Source organism: Dioscorea cayenensis, chromosome 1 (genome assembly GCF_009730915.1).
Source record: "Dioscorea cayenensis subsp. rotundata cultivar TDr96_F1 chromosome 1, TDr96_F1_v2_PseudoChromosome.rev07_lg8_w22 25.fasta, whole genome shotgun sequence".
Taxonomy (NCBI): domain Eukaryota; kingdom Viridiplantae; phylum Streptophyta; class Magnoliopsida; order Dioscoreales; family Dioscoreaceae; genus Dioscorea; species Dioscorea cayenensis.
The window spans coordinates 1,820,697-1,840,697 of NC_052471.1; the positions used below are offsets into that span (position 1 = coordinate 1,820,697).

The following is a 20,001-nucleotide window of genomic DNA, read 5'->3' on the forward strand; positions in this document are numbered from 1 at the left end:
TATCTAAAAATTTGTGGTCACTGAAATGTATGAGATTTTGAAAATAATAATTGTTTGATATTATAACCACAAACATGTTGATATGGTCTTGACTTGGCTCAAGAAATTGTGCTCTTAATCTCCTATATATCTGCATTTGACAATCTTCAAGATGATGTTTGTTTGAGATTAAAATTGTTAGTATAGTGATATGGTTATCTCCGAAGATTGGCATATAATATTCTCAATGTTTTATATTTTAGTTTTCATGTTTAAGAATTTTTTTTTAGTTAATAAAAAATGTAAATTTGTTGATGTATCTATTTTGTGGTATGGTTATTTTTTTTAAAAAAAATAAAAAATAAATTGTGGTCTATTCTCAAACTTTTATATATATTTAAATTATTTGTTTTTGAAATATTAATTATTTTAAATATATTTTTTTTTATAAAAATAATTTCAATAAAAATATATAATTTTTATAAAATTTAAAGTTATCAACTAATTTTAACTAAATATGGACAATGGACAAACAAAAAGATAATTGGGAAGTAGAAATGGAAGTTATTGTTTTCTTTCTTCTGAAATTGGTAAAAATCTGTAGTGTTTAACCATCTTGAGCGACATATCCTCAAGTGTTTGACAGAGAAATCTTAATTAAAACGGATAATGTCAAAATCAAATCAAAACTATTCGAGAAAAAAAGAAATTATTAAAATTTTGCCCTTCAAACTCGGTAAAAATTATAATTGATTTTTGATTTTTATAACAAATTTGCCTTTTAAATTTGTTCCATTTAATTTCACTTCTTGGTCACCCAAAGAGCTGGTGATACTCGAGAATATGTAGTCGAACCTATTAGTATAGAAAATAGAAAATCGAGTATAAAAATTACCGGGAGTAAGATGCTGAAGTGGGTACTTGGTGATGATCACCATAGGATTACAAAGAGGTAATAGCTCTCTTTGCCACCCTATACCTTTTACCTTTTAGGTTTACCCTTATCAACCCTCTTCAACTTTGGTGGGACTAGCCCTAATTAATTTTTTAACTTGTCACTAACTCAATCCGAACGGATAATTAAGCTCTCGCTAAATAGAGTTATGACAATCAATATACAGATTGAAACTCAAATTAATTACAATTAAAAAAACATAAATCAAATCAAATCATTACATGCCCGAGTACTCATCTCATAGAGCAATACAATCCAATATCATAAACAAAGAAGATCCGACCACCTATTCCATTAGTGAGAATTCATCATTTCCAAATGACGCTTGCTCAAGCTCATCAATGATGTGGACGATAATGTGGGCAATGGAGAATGATACTGAAATCTCTTTTTGACATGATGAACCTCCTCCCAAGCTTAAGTCACAAATCCCTCTTTTTCCTCCCCAAAAGCTCTCCCCGAAGTTGGAGAAAAAAAAAACTTATAAAATGTCCTAACGGGTGTTGACACAACAAGATGAAAGAAAACTCCTTGTCATTTTAAGATTTTTAATTTAAATTTTCAAAGAGTTTTTATTTAATATCTTATGTATATATTAGCTATAATTGGCATTATTTACTATTTGGTCTTTAGTCTAAAGTTTTATAAATATTTGTTTTAGGGTTTGTGAGAGAGAGAGGATGGATCTATTGAATTTTTTTGTATTCTTATTTACTCAGGCTGTGAGTGAGTTCTTGAATTGGTTATTATGCCTGTTTCTCATGACAAGCTATAGTACTCTACTACAAAATAACTAGAAAGTAATGAAGTCCCTAATATTCAAAGTCTTTTTAAATTATACTCACTTCGTTCTTTTTTTAGTTGTGACATTTTAAAGCTTTTTTATATATTTTTATTTATCACATTAGAAATGTTTTGTTACATTAATTTTTTTTTCACAATTTGACCTTTTAATAAATATTTTTCAATTTTATAATTGTAAAAGTACATCTCCAATATTATTTTAAAATGTGATTTGTATTCTCAACAAATAAATTATTTAATGAAAAACATATATATGAAACAAGGATAGTTTTAATAGAGTTTTAAATACGTATAGTTTTGGAAAGTAACTGAAATTTTTTGTATAAAAATTTAACAGATTTAAATTAGGTAAAATTGATAACTAAAAAGTAATGTGTATGCTAATGTGCAGGCATAAGCATAAGCAGAACATGTGCAACTAAACTCTTCCCCAAATTTAAAAATGTACATTATTCTCAAAGCACGCATGCATGCATGATAAATATAGAAACAAAGTATTAACATAAATGAGTTGTGCAACTAAAGTAATACTTTCTTTCTTTTTTATCTGTCATCTTATTAGAAATTAGTTATTTTTTTTAAATTATCCTTAATTTATATCCTCATATTTTTGTCACTATTTAATTCAAACCAAAAATTAAATAATGTATTAAAAAATAATTTTAAAAAATAATAAATAATTTTAAATATTAAAAAATAAGAGATAAAAAAGAACAAGTATATGTGAAAAACCCCGCATGCGATGGAGTCCAAGACGCGAGCATTAATAGTGTGGACCCGATGATGATGGTGGGTTAGCTGTGTAATGAACTCCCATTGCCATATGTGCAACCTTGATCAAATATACACCAGCTAGATAGGATATATTATTTAAATAATTAATTATTTATTATTTATTAAAAATTGTACAAATAAATTTAAAAATAACTATTTAATATTAGATAAATTTTTAAAATAAATAAGTAAAAAAACTTAAAAAACTTTAACTGAAAATATCAACATAGTCTTTCTATTTTACGTTTTTCGTCCTTCTAATCCTTCTAATATAAAATTCATTTTTTAGATCCTCAGATTTTTATATTTTCTGTTTTTTTATTCATATAATTGATAAATCTGTCCCAAATAAAAATATAAATACGAAAACCAAAATAATAAATTTTACAACTAAAACATAAAAATGTAAATATATAAATACAAAGACTAAAAATAACAAATTTTACATTAAAAAAAAAAAATAAAAAGAACAAAAATCATAAAATAAAATAACGATATTTACATCAAAACTCTCGTATGAAGAGTTAAAAATGAATATTTATAGACATGATTACTTTTTATATACATAAACAACTTTTTTTTTTTACAAGGAGCTAACACAACCAAAATAAAGATACTCCTGAGAAAGGGAAATAAAATAACCAAAATGACCCCAAAAACTGATAAATGAATAGTGACACCTCAGCCATCAAGATCGTCTACCGATGATGCTGCTAGTGCTATTGGAAAATGTTTTTGATGAAGTGCGGCTCTCCAGGAGACGTCTGATACTCGAATCCTGAGCCATGATAGTAATTTGGTTGGCCATTATGGATGTCTGGTTGGCGATCAAACTTTTTTGGAGATCGATTACAGTCATCTCACTTGCAAACTTTTTTGGTAGACTCTTCCTCCTCACTGATGACTGATCAGTATCCATGGATGAAAGATGCTGGTGATGGTGTCTATAGGACGTCCTCAAAAAGCTTTTAGAAAATGTGGCCAAATCAAATTGTGTTAAGAGTGATCACTTTTAGAAAATGTTTGCTTCTCATCAACAAAATGTACAATATTGCATTTTAGAACTCCATCTACAAATCTATCGTTTTTTTAAACTAAGATAAAAAGACCATTTTTATAGCCTCAGACCGTCCTAGTTCATGAAGTTTTCAACATTAACCACAAGGTTAACCTTTTACTTCAGCTATGAACATTGTCATCAAAGGCAAATCAAACCCTAAAAAAAAAATAAAAAAAAAAAATAAAAACAATCAAAAGAGCAAAGTTTTCAACATTAACCACAAGGTTAACCTTTACTTTAGTCATGAACTTTTTTGTCATCAAAGGCAAATCAAACACAGAAATAAAAAAACAATCAAAAGAGCAGAAATGTGTCAGATTGAAGGTTTTCAGCCCCAATATGATGAATTCTCAGACAGGGATAACTGTTTTCTATTGAGATTTCTCATCACCCACATTTCTGTTCTTAAAACTCAATAAAAAAGATCAAAAAAAGATTTTAAAAAAAAAATCGATGAAAAAGATTGAAAAAGGGGAAACTATCTGATCTTCCTATTCATCTAAAAAGATTATTTGTGTCACCGCATCAAAAGAGATGCATTCACAATCAAAAAAGTTCTTCATTTAGATCCCCAAAACCTCAAAATCAGATCAAAAACCCATCCAAATTTGAACACATACCTTCACATCCCACCACGGCGATGGTGTTCTCTTCCGCTCCGCCGACAACGAGCTCTCCCTGAAATTTATAGACAATGAGAATGATTAGGGTTTCAATCCAACGGTTCTCATTTCACTCCACGTAGACAACCCGGTAACCCGATAAGGAGAAGTGGACCCGATAATCCGATAGTGAGGAAGGAACGGATTCGGGTTCGTTAATAAAGAGTCCGATAAGAAGGCAAACGGGCTTTATGGGCCTGATATCCGCCACCTCGAGGCTTGTGTCGATTGCTCGGTCTGGTGCTATATTGGCCGCGCGGAAGGTGTTCGATGAAATGCGTGAACGAGATGAGGTCGCGTGGAACGCGATGCTCGCGGCGTACTCGCGCGCAGGGGAGTCCCATGCCGCGCTCTCTCTTCTCCTCCATGAGAGTGTCCGGCGCGAAGCCGGATGCTTTCTCTATCACCGCGCTTGTCGCCGGAGTCACTGACGTGACTGACGTCCGGTCTGGAATGGCGCTCCATGCGCTCGTCGTTCGGTCTGGGTTTTGTGCGTCGATTCCAGTGAGCAACTCTCTCGTCGACATGTATGGGAAGTGCTCCTGTGCTTGCGATGCTTGGAGAGTGTTTGATGAAATGGAGGAGAAGAATGAGGTCTCTTGGTGTTCTCTGCTCTTTAGCGTAGTGAATTCGGAGAGATTAGAGGATGCGCGTCGAGTTTTTGATGAAATGCCTGTGAAGAATGCTGTTGCTTGGAATATCATGATCATGGGGCATGCTCGTAATGGCGGAGTGGAGGTATCCATGGCGTTGTTCAAGAGGATGCGAAGCTCGGGGTTGGACGGGGACTGCACGACGTTTGCGAGCCTTCTCAATGCCTGCTCCGAGCTCCAAGATCCCATCTTTGGACGAATGATCCATGGCGTCGTGATTCGAAGTGGATGGAATGCCTTTATCGAAGTCAATAACTCCACGCTCAGCTTCTACGCGAGGTCCGGCGATGTCGGTGACGCTGCCAAAGTATTCGTCTCGATGAGCACTCGCAACACAGTCTCATGGAACGCCATCATCGATGCGAGCATGAGAGCAGGCGACGTTGAAGGCTCGATCTCACTCTTCCAAAGCTCGCCGGAGAAGAACATCGTTTCATGGACGACGATGATAGGAGGTCTCGCGAGGAACGGATATGGAGACCAAGCCCTTATCTTCTTCCGCGCCATGACCAGAGCTCATCTCCGGCCGGACGACTACGCGCTCGGCGCTGTTCTCCACGCGTGCGCCATCTTCGCAGTCTTAGAAACCGGGACGACTGATCCACGCACTCGCACTCCTCTCCGGCTTCTCGACCTACGTCTACGTTGGCAATGGCTTAGTGAACATGTACGCCAAGTGCGGCGACATCAAGAGCGCACAGCAGGTGTTCGACGAAATCCCCAACAGAGACATAGTTTCCTGGAACGCTATGCTCTTCGGCCACGCACTGCACGGCATGGCGACTCAAGCACTGAAGTTGTTCGATGAAATGCTCAAGAGAGGAATAACAGTAGATAAACTCACATTCATTGGGCTTCTAATGGCGTGCAGCCATGCAGGGACTTGTAGAGAAGGGGAAAGCGTTGTTTGAGAGGATGGAGACGGTGCACGGAGTAGCGCCGGAGGAGGAGCATAAGGATTGCTTGAAGGACATGATCCGGCGAGCTGGGTGGGAGGTTGGTGTGGAGGAGATGGAGGAAGAGAAGGAGGAAGGATACGTGATGTTGTCGAACTGGTACTGTGAGAGTGGGCGGTGGAAGGAGGCGGAGGAGGTGAGGAGAGTAATGGCGGAGCGCGGGGTGAAGAAGGAGCCCGGGTGTAGTTGGATTGAAGTGAATGGGGATGGTGTTTGTGTTTGTTGCTGGGGTTCAGGCAATTTGTCGAACAGGTGGTGTGCTTGAGATGATTGGGTGGTTGGACGCGGAGATGAAAACTCCCCCTTTATTATAACATTGTTATATTTATATATTTATTTATTTATATTATTTATTTATTTATATATTATTTATTTTATAAAGACAAACTAGGTGTGAGGGTCACGTATAGACACAGAGTTATTATCTCAGTATACTATGCTCTCATTTTGTAGGAGCTGATGTTTGAATATGTTTTATCGATAGAATATAAGCACTTTTACACATGATATCAGCTGTCTATGTTCTCATTTTATAAAGAGCTGATGTTTGAATATGTTTTATTGATAATATATAAGAACTTTACGCATGAGATCAGATGTGGAATGATTTAGTAATTTTAGTTGTTTTATTTTAATATTATATAATATATTTTTTTATTGTGTTTAAAAAATAATAAATAAATAATATTTTAAGTTGAAAATTAATTGAGTTTTACATAATAAATATATTATTTTAAAAGTTTTGAGTTAAATTGAACTTGACTCAAGTTTTTAAAAATTTAGATTGAATAACTGTGTTGAACTTAGCAGGGAGTTGGTATTTTTTTTTATTTTATTTTATTTTTGACTCACAACGTTGATGATAAGGTTTAATCCAATTATTTGTTTGTGCTTATATATAATATGGGTTTAAGAAGTTATTTTAATTTAATTTTATTAGATTTATGAAAAATTTGAACATCAAATTCTTCGTGTCAGTCATTCTCATAAAATCATTTTTAGAGAAGATAATATATGTAATAGTGGCTTATCTGAGTAAAAAAATAATAATCATATATGGTATCTATATTTTTATTTGGGCAACAACCTCTTTCTTTCTTGCTGTTCAGGAAAGCAAAAAAATATAGTTGGTTATTCGGATTAACCCTCATCTTCATCTTGCAAACATGACTATTGAAAGAAAATTTTAAATAAGATTTATCTTCACAAATAACCAAATAACTTAGTGGGCATGTTTGGGTTGGTGTTTTTAAAGCCCAAAAATATTTTTTTTATAAATTAAGTATTTTTGGGTTTTAAAAATTATGTTTGTATTGGCTTTTAGGCAAAAGCTGAAGTTATGAAAAAGCTGAAATACATGTTGCTGGTATGTGGTTTTTCATTTCTGGTAGAAATTTTATTTTCGATTTTTGTTCTTCTCAGTTGTTTTTTTATTTTGTTGTTAGTGTTCTTGTTATTATATCATATTGTGTTCTTGTTGTTGTGTTTGTATTATTCTGTATTTTTTTTCTAATGTATTTTTTATTTTTTTTATTTTTTTTAATTTGTAATAATAATAATATAAGTGAATGGTTTAAGGTTAATATAAGTAATATTTTTTAGACTCTATCATCATCTGAGTTATTGCAAATGAGTCAAATTCAGTGGGTCATATGAAAACTATAGGCATGATATATCATTGCTACAAACTTTGGATTATGCCTTGTTTTTCCATGATGTTCATTAAATTAATACCAATAGTTTAAAGACAAAACCTTATCCAAACCTCTAGACTCAAAGTTTTGTCTCGTATTCAATAAAAATCTCTGAACAACCATGCTTCAAACATGTGCTTTTGATTGACTATATTATTTCTGAGTAAGAAAATTCCAAAATTTATTAGTGTTTATGTCTACATCTTCCAAGATCCATATATCTGCAATTATGTTTCTTTTCTAAGAAATTCCCATCTATGTTGCCAATAATATCTAAATCAATTTATTTAAAAAAAAAATCTAAATCAATTAAATAACGCATTTACATATCTATGCATTAAGAATTGGATGGACCCGCCCGATCCAAAACTGGTTGAACCGGATTTGAAGGTTAAGGTAGTCTGATCTCTCATAAAAAAACCCCTAGATATTTCAACCGTGAATTATTTAATCCGAGTTTGATTTTTTTTTTAATAAATAAACTACGAATTCATTAAGAAAATAGGAAATTGAAAAAAAACACAACAATAAAAACATAACATAACGAAAGAAAAAAATCAACACGATAACAAAAAGGCGCTCAGAAGACCAGAATCATCGAAATATAAAACTCACGATGCTCGAGGAGAGACTCGAGTAGAAACATAAAGACCCGAAGCGCACGTGACAGATTCTGAACTACTCCCGACAAAGCGTGACGTGATGGGGTCGTAAAGGCTGCAAAACCACTAGTAGAAAATTTCAGTAGATCGAAAATGGGGTTCGAGTTTGATTTTAATATACTATTTTCATTTGTATATTTAGTATAGATTTTTTTGTTTTTCAATATTTTTTGGAATGAAAATTGATATATATTTTTTTAAAAAATTTATCTTTTTTTCTGAATAATATATATATATATATCAATGAGAGTAAATAATTTTAATAAAAAAATAAAATTGTCATATTATTTTTTTATTTTAATTTTATAAATTTTAATAAAATTTTTTTAATATTTATGTAAAACTTAAATATAAAAGTTAATATAAATAATATTTTTTAACTGTTTTTTAAACAAAACAGTCTCTTTCGGGAAAAGTTTAGTATTATATAAGTTTTAATTAGGATATCATAAGATTTTTTAAAAAATATATATAAAATGAGACTTGTTTTATTTAATAGGAGTATTTTTTATTTAATTCAAAATTTATTTAATTATTTGATATATTATTTTTTTAAATGATACCACATTGTTTTTACTGATTTCTAGACATCCACACTTCTGTTAGCTCAACATCCAATGCCATCCTCATTTTTGGTATATATATATATATATATATATATATATATATATATATATATATATATATATATATATGAGGATGAGTAATTTAAGAATATCTTTAAATTTGAAATTAAGGAATGAATAATATTAATAAATAATAAAAGATATATGATATCTATATAAACAAATACCTATCGGATGATGATCTAACAGCTATGATTATACGTCCATAAAAAAACACTAAGGGGTTGTTTGGTTGTCTGTAAGTGAAAATGCTGCATTTCTATTTACATCACTCATTTGTTTCGGTTTCATTTGTAATTTTAAATGCTGCATTACTTTTAATTTGTTTGGTTTGATGTAGTTAGAAGATATGGTCACTGTACAGTAGAGAGGGTGAGATTACCCCAATATACTGTATTATTATTCATTATTTAATGCATTTAAAAAAAATAATTTAAATTAAAATAATTAATTTAATTTAATTTTTAAATTAATTAAATGATTTAATAAGGTATTTATTACATTTAAAAATAATAATCAGAAACTCAAATAACTAAGCCAAATAATAATAAGAAACATAAATAATGAAACACTAATTCTAAATAATTAATTTAATTCTCCCCATCTACTCTTAACACTAATGTAAATTAATTAATTAATTAACTTAATAATAGTTTTATTAAATTAAAAATATATAAAATTCTTTAATTTTATATAAAAATATTGTTTTAATTAAAATTAAATACAAATTGGTTTATTTTAAATAAAAATAAATAAATTTAATAGAATATAAATAAGTATAAGTTTAATTATATTAACAATTGATTACATGTAAGTTTTCATTTTCTTTTAATGCATAATTTGGAGAGTGAAGAATGGTGATTTTAGTCCAAAATATTTTCATTTGCATTTCAACTTACAAATGAAATTTTTGTTTAGTAAGTTAAAGAAAATGACACATAAAATCAGCAAAACTGCTTATACGTATAAACCCGATTTCATAAAGAAACCAAATAAACTTTTTACATGTAAAATCGCTACATTCATGACTACTTACAATGCATTGCAGTGAACCAAATGCAAACTTTTAATTGAAATATATATCTATATTATCTTTTATATATATATAATACATAAATATATTAAGAGAATAAATAAATAATAAATAAAATTAAAGCTTTTATCATCTTGTGAAATCAATAGAAGGAGGTTTCTTTTCTCGTTCTACCACGTGGCAAAGGGAACGTGGGCGTTCCATCGTAGGGCCACGAGTCAAACTCAAGATGCCGTCATTACATCGTTATCTCCCCTCCGCCAATCGAGGCGCCATCGCCGTTTCATTCACTCACTCCGTTTCTTCACCGTCTTTTCTTCACTTCTCCCTCAAATCCATTCCTTTTCCATTTTCACAAATATAATTTAATTAATTAATTAATTAAATTATTTTTTTATATTTCTTACCATTTATTTTATTATTATTTCACATATCCCTCACCAAAAATTTTCCAATCTTAATAAATAAATAAATAAATATATATATAGTATTATTTAAAGTTTTTAATTATTTATTTTGGGATGGTAAAACCGTAAAACGAGTCGGAATGAAATTGAAATTCAGACAAGAAGTCAAATCAAACCATAATGAAATGCAAATGAAACTCAAGAGAAATTCACATGAAATGAAACTCCAACCTAAACTTCACGCGGCTTTTCTTCTTTCCAGTCTCACACTCCGAGTTTTCTCTCTCTGATGATGATGGAGAAGACCCAAGACTGGACCAACGAATCCATGCGCCGCCTCCGGCCATCGCCGGCGCCGGTGCCGGCGTCGGCGTCTGGAAAGCCGCCGCCTTTGTTCGACCCATCGTCGCTCAATGCTGTTGATGCTGCTGCTGGAACGCAACCTCGCGGCCCGTTCCGAGGCTTCTCGCCGACCTTCAGCCCGGATTCCGGCAAACGGCCTGGCATTCCGCCGTTGTCGCCCTTCTCCACCGCACGTTCTCCGCCTGGATCTCAATTCTTCAACCCCGGCGCTTGCCATTCGAGGTCTCTCTCGCAGCCGGCTTTCTTCTCTCTCGATTCCTTGCCTTTTTTCACACCTCCACCAAACCCTAGCGCCGGAGATGTGGTGATGGAGGAGAGAGAGAGCTCATCACACGCACCAACGATTCCGCCGGTGCCACCAGGGGCGATGCCTCCGCGCAAGGCTCATCGGCGGTCGCAGAGTGACATCCCCTTCGCGTTCCCTCTGTCAAATGCCGCTATTCCTCCGATACCACAACGATCCGCTGCGCCGAACCAGTTGGTGAAGCAGGAGTGGGAGTGGGAGCGTGATGGCGAGAGCAGCGCTGAAGGGATTGGAGATCGAAAGTCGGAAGGAGAACCCGGGGATGATCTCTTCAATGCGTTCATGAATCTTGATACTCTGGACACTCTGAACTCATCTGGGACTGAGGAACGGCGTGAGGATTTGGATAGCAGGGCTAGTGTGACGAGGACTAATGGAGCTGATAGTAGTGAGAATGAAGCAGAGAGCAGCAGTGGAACTAGTTCCAGCATTCAACCCAAGTTGATGCCTTGCTCATCAATGGAGAAGAAGGAAGGATTGAAGAGGGCTGCAGCTGGGGATCCAGCACCCATTAGTGTGAGTTCACGCCATTGTAGGAGTGTCTCTATGGATAGTTTCATGGGAAAGTTGAATTTTGAGGATGAGTCTCCAAAGTTGCCACCTTCTCCTGGAATGAGGCCAAGGCAACACTCTCATAGCAATTCAATGGATGGGACTATGAATGAGTTTAGCTTGGAGTTTGGAAATGGGGAGTTTAGTGGGGCTGAATTGAAAGAAGATTATGGCTAATGAGAAATTGCAGGAGATTGCAATGGCAGATCCAAAACGTGCAAAGAGGTGATCTTTTAGTGCTTTGATTCATAATTTGGGATTGGATCGAAGTTTCTGGTCATTCAATGATTGACATGTTTGGTGTTTAATGTCAGGATATTGGCCAACCGGCAGTCGGCTGCTCGATCAAAGGAGCGGAAGATGCGGTATATCTCAGAATTGGAGCATAAAGTCCAGACATTGCAGACAGAAGCCACCACATTGTCAGCGCAGCTGACTATGTTACAGGTTGATCATTTAGGTTTGCTAATGAATGGCAATGACTGATAAATTGGCAAATGTCTTGCTTGATTTGCTCTTTCATGAATTGATTCTCTTTGATGTTCAAAACTTTTATGCTCATTGCAGAGGGACTCAGCTGGGCTTAATAGTCAGAACAATGAGTTGAAGTTTCGCCTTCAGGCAATGGAGCAACAGGCTCAACTAAGAGACGGTAACTTTCTACATCTTTTTCATTATAAATATAATGATCACTTGCACAATTAGTTTGAATTCATCATGTTCCACAATGTTGGAGGTTAATAATGATCTAGAATTGCAAAGAACACATCTTTTCTTTATAATGTCTATGTATTATAGTATACAGTATTCACTTCTCTATTGCTCTTTAAGATGATATTCATTCGTAATGAACTTTAGAGAGTTGCCAACTATCCCCAGATCTTCTATATCAAACATTAAATGGTTCAGTTGTTTGGTCATTTCCATGTACCCTATATCTATAATGGGTGGGAGAGAGGTAAATGCATGTTTGTCTTTGTTTCAAATGAGACCCCTCTCGTCTACTTCAAGACAGCTGGACTAGGAAATTCAATCTCTTATTCCCTTACTCTATCCACTTAAGAACTGTTGAAAGAAACCTTCTCCCCTGAATGTTGAACCAAGGCACATGGGTACCACTTCCGCATCTAGTTTATATGTCACAGACTCACATAGCATGATTGCAACTTGATTCTTGCTTCAAGGTGGTCTAGTCTTTCAAGTTTTCTAAATTTGGTTGAGGGGCCTGTACGTGTCTATGAGAGTTGAAGTATCTGTAATTTTTATCTTGTATAGTCAAGAAATTGAAAGGTAGAGACTAAGTTCACTGGCCTAGAAAAGAATGTACACTTCTGTGACTGGTCGAGCAGTCTTTACTTTTGGAATATGGATGGTTACTGAAACAATACATTCTCATTTAAGATCAGCAATGCAGCTGTTTAGCACTCTGCCTTTTAAGTTCTCAAAGTATCACTTCTATAGAAGACGGTGACGGTGAATTATTATTTACACATGCTTTTGAAATAAACTACTAATCTCTTTTGTCCCATTAGATTTTGTTGCTTCTCACCATATGAATGCTTCATATTATTTGTTTGTTAGTTTTACCAGTTTTATTGTGGAACTAATGGCGACACAAATACTATGCAGCACTCAATGAAGCATTGACTGCAGAGGTACAGCGCCTGAAAATAGTTACGGCGGAGCTTGGTGATCCTCATCATCCAAACAACTTGAATCAGCAAATGCATATTAACTCTCAGTTGTTTCAGCTACCTCAACTGCAGAAATCACCTCACCAGCAGCAACAACAATCCACACCATCCCCGCTCTATCATCAACAGCAGAAGCAGGAAGAAGATGATTCTAGCTCAAAGAATGAATCAATCAAATGAGAATATGAGTGTTTACAAGCTGAAGTCATTGTTCAAAAAATTGACAGATAGTTTGGATTTCGGTTTTGTTTGAGTTCTATTTGGGTATTTTATTAAGTAAAGCCTAATTATCATATTAAGCTTTGAAAAGAAAAAAATATCAGCTAAGGCAGTGTCTTTATTCTTTTAAACTATATCATTTGTTGTTGTTGTTGTTGTTGTTGGCGTTGTTGTTTTGTAACTAATATGTTCAATATGTTGTAAAAGAACCGGTTTAAGTTGAATATTCTTAACCATACTAGAAATACTATTTTCTAGCAAGCTTGCTTCTGGAAATTTGGAATAAAATCAAAATAAGTAAAATGTGAATTTATACTCTTCCTTTTCTAATTATTTTCTGTCAAATTGTCTGCTCAAATTAAGTTAAAGTGCTACAAATCATTAACTGATAATGCAAAACAGGAAACATTATATTAACTTGATATGGAACGCAATTTACACTTCCAAAGGATCATTCCTTCACTGAGGATAAAAAAGAATTACATCAGTCTTTTTTTAACTTTCTTGAAAAAGGCACTTCACAAAAGATTGAATCATGTCAGCGAACATTGATTTATAATTCAAGTTGTATCGTACAAAGTATCTGGCAAGTTATAGTATTGTCAAAGAATTGTGCAAGATTTCAACCATTACTAAATATGACGCAAACCAAGAACCGTGCAAAAAGAATATAGAAAACAAGAAGAAATTGACAAGTGGAGCATCACAACCAAAGCAATGAGAGATCATTGTGGCGCTAAACAAGATGATGAAAACTGCTAGAACTGCCCACTCTTCCAAAGACAGACTGCAGCAAAACAAAAGCCGCTCGGATGATCACACATTAATATCTGCTCGATTCGACTTGTTGCTTGAAACCTCCGGCAATCCAGTTGCCGAGTATCTAGGGTACCTGTAATTCTCAGATGCAGACATTGGCTGCTGTGGATAGAGTGTTGGAGGTGGAGCAAGGTTACACTGTGCGGGAAGTGGCGGGTGCACATTGTATTTATATGTTTCGCTACTTAAACTGCCAGAAGATCAAACCATGACAAAGTTGAGATGGCTGCTGAACTTATAACTTTCTAATAAACATTGAACAAGAAAAAGGAAAGCGGAAGATTGACCACTTCTCCTAAACAAGCTTGGTTATTCACAACACCACACATGGAAAAAATAAATAAATAAAAACCTTGCAACAATGGTGGAGTTCTTAACATAAAATCCGAAGGACATCATGATTATACAAATATAACCATATGAATACAATGATCAGGGTAACATGCGCAAGAAACCATGCTATGCAAATTAGGGTTAACTCGTTCATTTCAGTGGGCACTATACCCTCACATGGTAATCACGTCATTATTGGCTCTTCATAAGAAGGCAAATCACAAGATATACACTCATATACACTCTAGATCAAAGGTGGAGAAATGCTTCGAACATTTTATTCTAAATTAACATCATAGACAATGCAAAAAACATCATGTAAAAAAAAAAAATCCAAAAATGAGAACTGTCATCACAAACAAGATGGCAGCTAGAATCTATCACATACAAGTAAAAGCTATGGAGCTGAAGGGTGAAAGCAGAAGATAGTTAGAGCAGGTTTTTTTTTAAAGATATAGAGAGTATACCTCACTGAATTATGATTGTAAAATGGATCGCCTTCAAGTACAATCTCGTCAGATTGATTGATGGAATTTTGAATTGGAGAAATAGACCATGGATTTGGTGCAGGCAACTCATCAGAGAAGTACCTTCTCCTGATCAACTACAAGATAACAGGTTGTCACCATAGATATTTTTGGCCACAGAAATTTTATAAGAAAATTAAAAATCACAAGACGATGCAAACCATGCGAAAGAATTTGATGACTGCCTCCTTGTCATATCTTGCTTCTTTCGCAGCCTGCAATAGAAATTGAAAGACCTAGATCATAAAAATTTGGAAACATTGACACTCAGTATTTCCAGATTCTCACACATCCAGTAGTACCTACAATAAAAATATATTGGGCAATTGGTACTGATTGACAATGCAATTCAAAGTAGCAATTTGTACTTACTGTGAGTAGACCAGTACTTCCCGGAAAACTCTCTCTGAGAGGAAGTTCCTCGCTGGATGGCAGTAAACCTTGTTTCTCAACCCATTGACGTGCAACATCCACAAGATTGCCACTGCTACTCCTGCTATTTTCAGCTGCAATATCAGCTTTGTTTGCAATGACCAGGTAAGGAACAGGAAGGCCTCCAGGTCCACCAGATCCAAGAGGAGCTGAAAATGACCCTGTTGCGGCAATCTCCGATGCCCACTTCTGTAAACTTGACTTGGTCCTCCTCTGGGAGAGATCATGTACGAATATAACACCTACACAATGGTGAATAATAACTCCAGCTTATATATTATTAGTAAACAGGTATATCATGAACTATTAGCTTTGCCATAATAATAATGTAAAGATTACTATTCTATGCTGAACAACCTAGAGCATGCTAACAAAACAACAAATTCTCTGAGCATTTGAAAATCTCACAATAGGGAAGACTTGCAAAGGTCCAATGGTCATAATATAGACCCCACTTCTTACCATTGATTTGTGCATAGAAAAGAGACCGGCAATCCTTGTAACGTTCATGTCCTGAGACATCCCAAAGCTCAACAAAGAAATCCCTTTCTGCATCACCTTTTATACTATTTGAAGAGCTCCCAGGACTTCCATAAGTTATGTGCTGGAAAAAAGGTTCATACATTATAAGAACCATGCATATTGACAGAGCACCTTTCAGGACAAAGTGTCATACATCACCTTCACACCAACTGCACAACCAATTGTTTGTGGTGGGCGAGAAATGGAAGAACCATTGACAATTAGATGCACCAAAGAAGTTTTACCTACACCTGTGCAGATGGAAGAAAGAAGCTTACACAAAATACTCAACATGCAAAATATAAAGCCATAAACAAAAGCATGTTTATCTTTAGTCTAGAAAAGCTTTACAATGTTGCCATTCATGTATGGAAGAAACAGAGAGGTAGATGAGTCTCTTTCATTCCAGAGTTAGACAACATAAAAATTAATCATGCCATTCAACTTAGTACACACAATCTAGTTTTACAACTAGCCATGCGAAAAAGGTAACAAAAACCATGGATTTAGCTAAATATTAGAAAATGAGAAACACAAGTCACTAAGGCAGTTCAATAGAAAAGATTAACCCACAGAATAACCAAGCAGTCTTCAAATATAAAAGAGAGTATGTGTGCACTAGACTTCAAGAAAACCATTGAACTATTTTATATAGAATAGTTCTGATACATGATCGAAACGGATCCTTCAGCAATTGATGCCTTTTCTTTTATTTACATTTGACCTTGTGCAGAGACTTCTAACCCCTGGCAGACAAATTTGGTTCCTTTAAAATGTTTACAGAATGCAGCGGTAGTGGCAACTAACTCCTTGCAATAAGGTCTCCAACTAAATTCTCAAGTTCTTTTATTTAAGATTGTCATCCACACTTGACATGCCACCTTCACAATCAAATCCTTGCTCATCAGCCATGCATCCATAATTTTCCTTGTACGATTGGATAAAGGCAAAAAAATAAAAATAAAAAAAATAAACACTATATGACTTCATTTTCCTCCATTTGCCTATTCATCTTATTTCCTTTACTCGATCAAATACAAGACAGTAACTTTCCTTTAATTTCCTTTGTAATTTCCAAAAGTGTGTATGCACAAAGGAAATATAGACGAAAACCTAAGGGGGAAAAAACACTAATCATCACACCAAGAAACCACGAAAATCAACAATCCTAAATACCACCATGAATCAGTATTAGTTCAACAACCATACTAGCATGGATATCGAATTTTCACAAGAGCAATTCACCAACCATATTCAATAAAAAAACAGTGAAACCTAATAAAGGAAGAATCAGCAGCAATCAACAACACACACAAGCAAAGGAAAACCAGAGAAATTCGTGAACCTGAATCTCCGACGATGAGTACCCGAACCTGGCCACAAGGAGGGCCTCCATTCTGCTCCCGATTGTCTCTCTCCTTCTCCCTCCAAAACATCATTCCCCTCCTACCTCTCCGACCAGAGAAATCGTCCGTCGTCCAGCAGAAAGAATCCCATCCTACACAAGCTTCAATCCAAGATCCATGGATAAAACCAAGAATCCGCCACCAGAGAAGCTCATCAAAGATGCCTCAAACTCCGCCAAATCAGAGGGTTTTACAGCGAATCCGAGAGGAAACGAACAGAGAACTAATCAAGATTGATCACCGCCATGCATCCTCAGCTTTGATGCTGAAAAACGAGATTCAATCGGAGAAATCCAATGGAAATCCGTGGCTCGGAGTGGCTTCCAACGTCGGCAAAGCGAAGGAATGGAGGGGAAGACGAGACGAGATCTGAAAAGGAGTTTCCACTAAAATTAAATTTATACTTGCGTATAAGCCCCTTAAAATATATATAATTAAGTTTTAAACCTCGTTTATAACTTGAATTTTTTTTCAATTAGAACCCAACCAAAAAAACAAATAGGAAGATTTGTTTTTCAATGAGAATCAAATAAAAAGAGATAATTACGTATAAGCCCTTTGAAAAACACCCTAAAACTGCTTGAAAGCCACTGTTAAGCAGTTTTAGGTACATGATTACCAAGGGTCACTATGGAGTGGCAGGTTTAGTTTCAAACCCATACCCATTTTCATTTTTATTTATTATTACTATTTTTCGCCAAGATGATGGCCAAGCAAATAAAAAAGGCAGGTTAATTTTTCAGGAAGTCACCAAACTTTGACTTATTATAATTTGGTTGTCCGACTTCAAAATATATTAAAGTGGTCACTCAAATTCTAATTCATATCACCGGGAAGTCACTCGTGGCTTTCCGGCCCAAATTAGTCTACGTGGCCGCCAGAAAAAACTGAGGTGGCTTTTTTAATCCACATCATCACGCTTACCTGATCTCCAAAGATGGGATTAAGACACATGAAGAACATCAACATCTTTCCCCTTTGTTCTTCTTTTTCTTTCGTCTTTCTCCATATTGCAGAGGAAGGGTATAGTCGCACATGATGTCCATCAACTAGGAGATCCGACAAGCCGGGGAGGAGCTGTCGGAGTATTGTAAGGAAACCCCAAGTTTACTTCTGGTTTCATCCACCTTTTTGGTTTTGTAGCATTTCATTCCTTTATAGATTATCAGTTAGGATTTGAAAACTTTTAGGGTTTTGACTTTTAGCGTGGATGATGTACTAAATGTTGGTTTTTATGGTTTGTTCCGTTTGTAAGGAGATGAAGAATACGGAGAAGAAGAACCCAGAAGACAAAGAAGGAAAAAAAGGGGAAAGATGCTGATGTGGCCCGTGAAATTCAAAAAATCTTAATATAATGACGTGGATAGACCATGTAAGCATGATGATGTGGATTAAAAAAGCCACCTCATTTTTTCTGCGGCCGATGTAGACTAATTTGGGCCAGAAATCCACGGGTGACTTCCCAGTGATATGAATTAGAATTTGAGTGATCACTTTGATACGTTTTAAAGTTGGATAATCGAAGTGATAATAAGTCAAAGTTTGGTGACTTCCTAAAAAAATTAACCCAAAAAAAGCACCATATTTATAAATTTTGACAGAGTGAGGATGGAGTCCGTACACACATAATTGTTGGAATCATTGATTATATGGGAATCTGTTAACTAATTAAAATCATCTCATTCACTTAATTTGGTTTTTTTTCTTTATAAATACTTACAAAAAAATTCAAATCCATCTTTTTACCTGCATTTAAATAAAAATAAAAATAAAAATAAAAACCTTTTCTAGTGTCTTTAAATTAAACTATTAGGCATTGAAGGTATCTCTTAGATCATAAAATTCTTTTGATGATTAATGTGTGTTTCACATGTATTTGCTTTTTCTTCTTAAAATAAATTTGTTCATTATTATTATAAAAAACTTTAGAAATAATATTTTTATATCGTACATATTTTTCTAAAATAATCATGGTACTATGGGATTGTTGTAATGGAATTTAATTGATGGGAAAGTGATTATTTAGAAAGTTATATTCTTTTGTTTGGTATGCATTTTAAAATTAAATTAAATTGATGAAAAAGTAATATTTCTCTGTTTGGTGTGCAAACACATTCTCGAAAATTTTTGTATAATGACATAAATGGCCTTATGTTATTTTATTCATAAACAACACGTCATTGTTTTTAATATTAAAACAAAAAACAACATATTAGGCTAGATTCAAGACACATTAGTATATAATACCAAAATACATAGTATATAATATAGAAAAATACACAATATTTGGCTCAACTCGAATACACCCATGTTACTTACACAAAAGTATATAATACCAAAATACATAATATATAATACCCAAAATACATAGTATATGATATCAAAATATAATATATATTATACCCAAAGTATACCATATATAATACTAAAATACACAATATATAATATACCAAAATACATAATATTTGACTCGGCTCAAATACACTCCTGTTAGTTGCACATTAGTATATAATGCAAAATACATAGTATATAACACCCAAAATGCACAGTATATAATACCAAAAT

General features: G+C 34.2%; 3 protein-coding genes and 2 non-coding genes across 5 annotated transcripts; 2 read left to right on the forward strand and 3 right to left on the reverse strand.

The window, feature by feature from the left end:
* The first annotated feature begins 3,061 nt into the window (after positions 1-3,061).
* On the forward strand, positions 3,062-6,433 carry LOC120262782 (pentatricopeptide repeat-containing protein At2g36980, mitochondrial-like). The gene is given in 5 exon segments (XM_039270673.1): positions 3,062-4,586; positions 4,588-5,470; positions 5,472-5,765; positions 5,767-6,045; positions 6,047-6,433. Coding segments are annotated over 5 exon segments (1,728 nt in total). The 5' UTR covers positions 3,062-4,425; the 3' UTR covers positions 6,158-6,433.
* LOC120268934 lies at positions 3,632-3,718 on the reverse strand. Its single transcript, XR_005539073.1, has one exon. It is a non-coding gene; the product is annotated as a small nucleolar RNA snoR20a (small nucleolar RNA).
* LOC120268877 lies at positions 3,879-3,971 on the reverse strand. The gene has a single exon (XR_005539061.1). It is a non-coding gene; the product is annotated as a small nucleolar RNA R38 (small nucleolar RNA).
* Positions 6,434-10,503: 4,070 nt separating the features above from the next.
* Positions 10,504-13,617, forward strand: LOC120259129 (transcription factor RF2a-like). Its single transcript, XM_039266674.1, is given in 5 exon segments — positions 10,504-11,643; positions 11,645-11,709; positions 11,799-11,931; positions 12,052-12,136; positions 13,114-13,617. Coding segments are annotated over 5 exon segments (1,617 nt in total). The 5' UTR covers positions 10,504-10,554; the 3' UTR covers positions 13,359-13,617.
* Positions 13,618-13,919: 302 nt separating this feature from the next.
* LOC120259139 (small GTPase LIP1) lies at positions 13,920-17,816 on the reverse strand. The gene is made up of 7 exons (XM_039266685.1): positions 17,376-17,816; positions 16,190-16,281; positions 15,971-16,112; positions 15,449-15,750; positions 15,238-15,291; positions 15,017-15,153; positions 13,920-14,406 (listed from the first exon to the last, which is right to left on the reverse strand). The coding sequence occupies exons 1-7, from the start codon at positions 17,467-17,469 to the stop codon at positions 14,214-14,216; spliced, it is 1,014 nt and encodes a 337-aa protein (XP_039122619.1). The 5' UTR covers positions 17,470-17,816; the 3' UTR covers positions 13,920-14,213.
* Positions 17,817-20,001: the final 2,185 nt, after the last annotated feature.

Excerpts from the sequence above, each read along its gene's own strand:
- LOC120259139 (XM_039266685.1), bottom strand. The coding sequence starts at position 17,469 with ATGATGTTTTGGAGGGAGAAGGAGAGAGACAATCGGGAGCAGAATGGA. Across the intron at positions 16,282-17,375 it reads ACTCATCGTCGGAGATTCAG|GTGTAGGTAAAACTTCTTTG; the intron begins GTTCACGAATTT and ends CCATCTGCACAG. Across the intron at positions 15,292-15,448 it reads GAAGTACTGGTCTACTCACA|GCTGCGAAAGAAGCAAGATA; the intron begins GTAAGTACAAAT and ends TTTCTATTGCAG.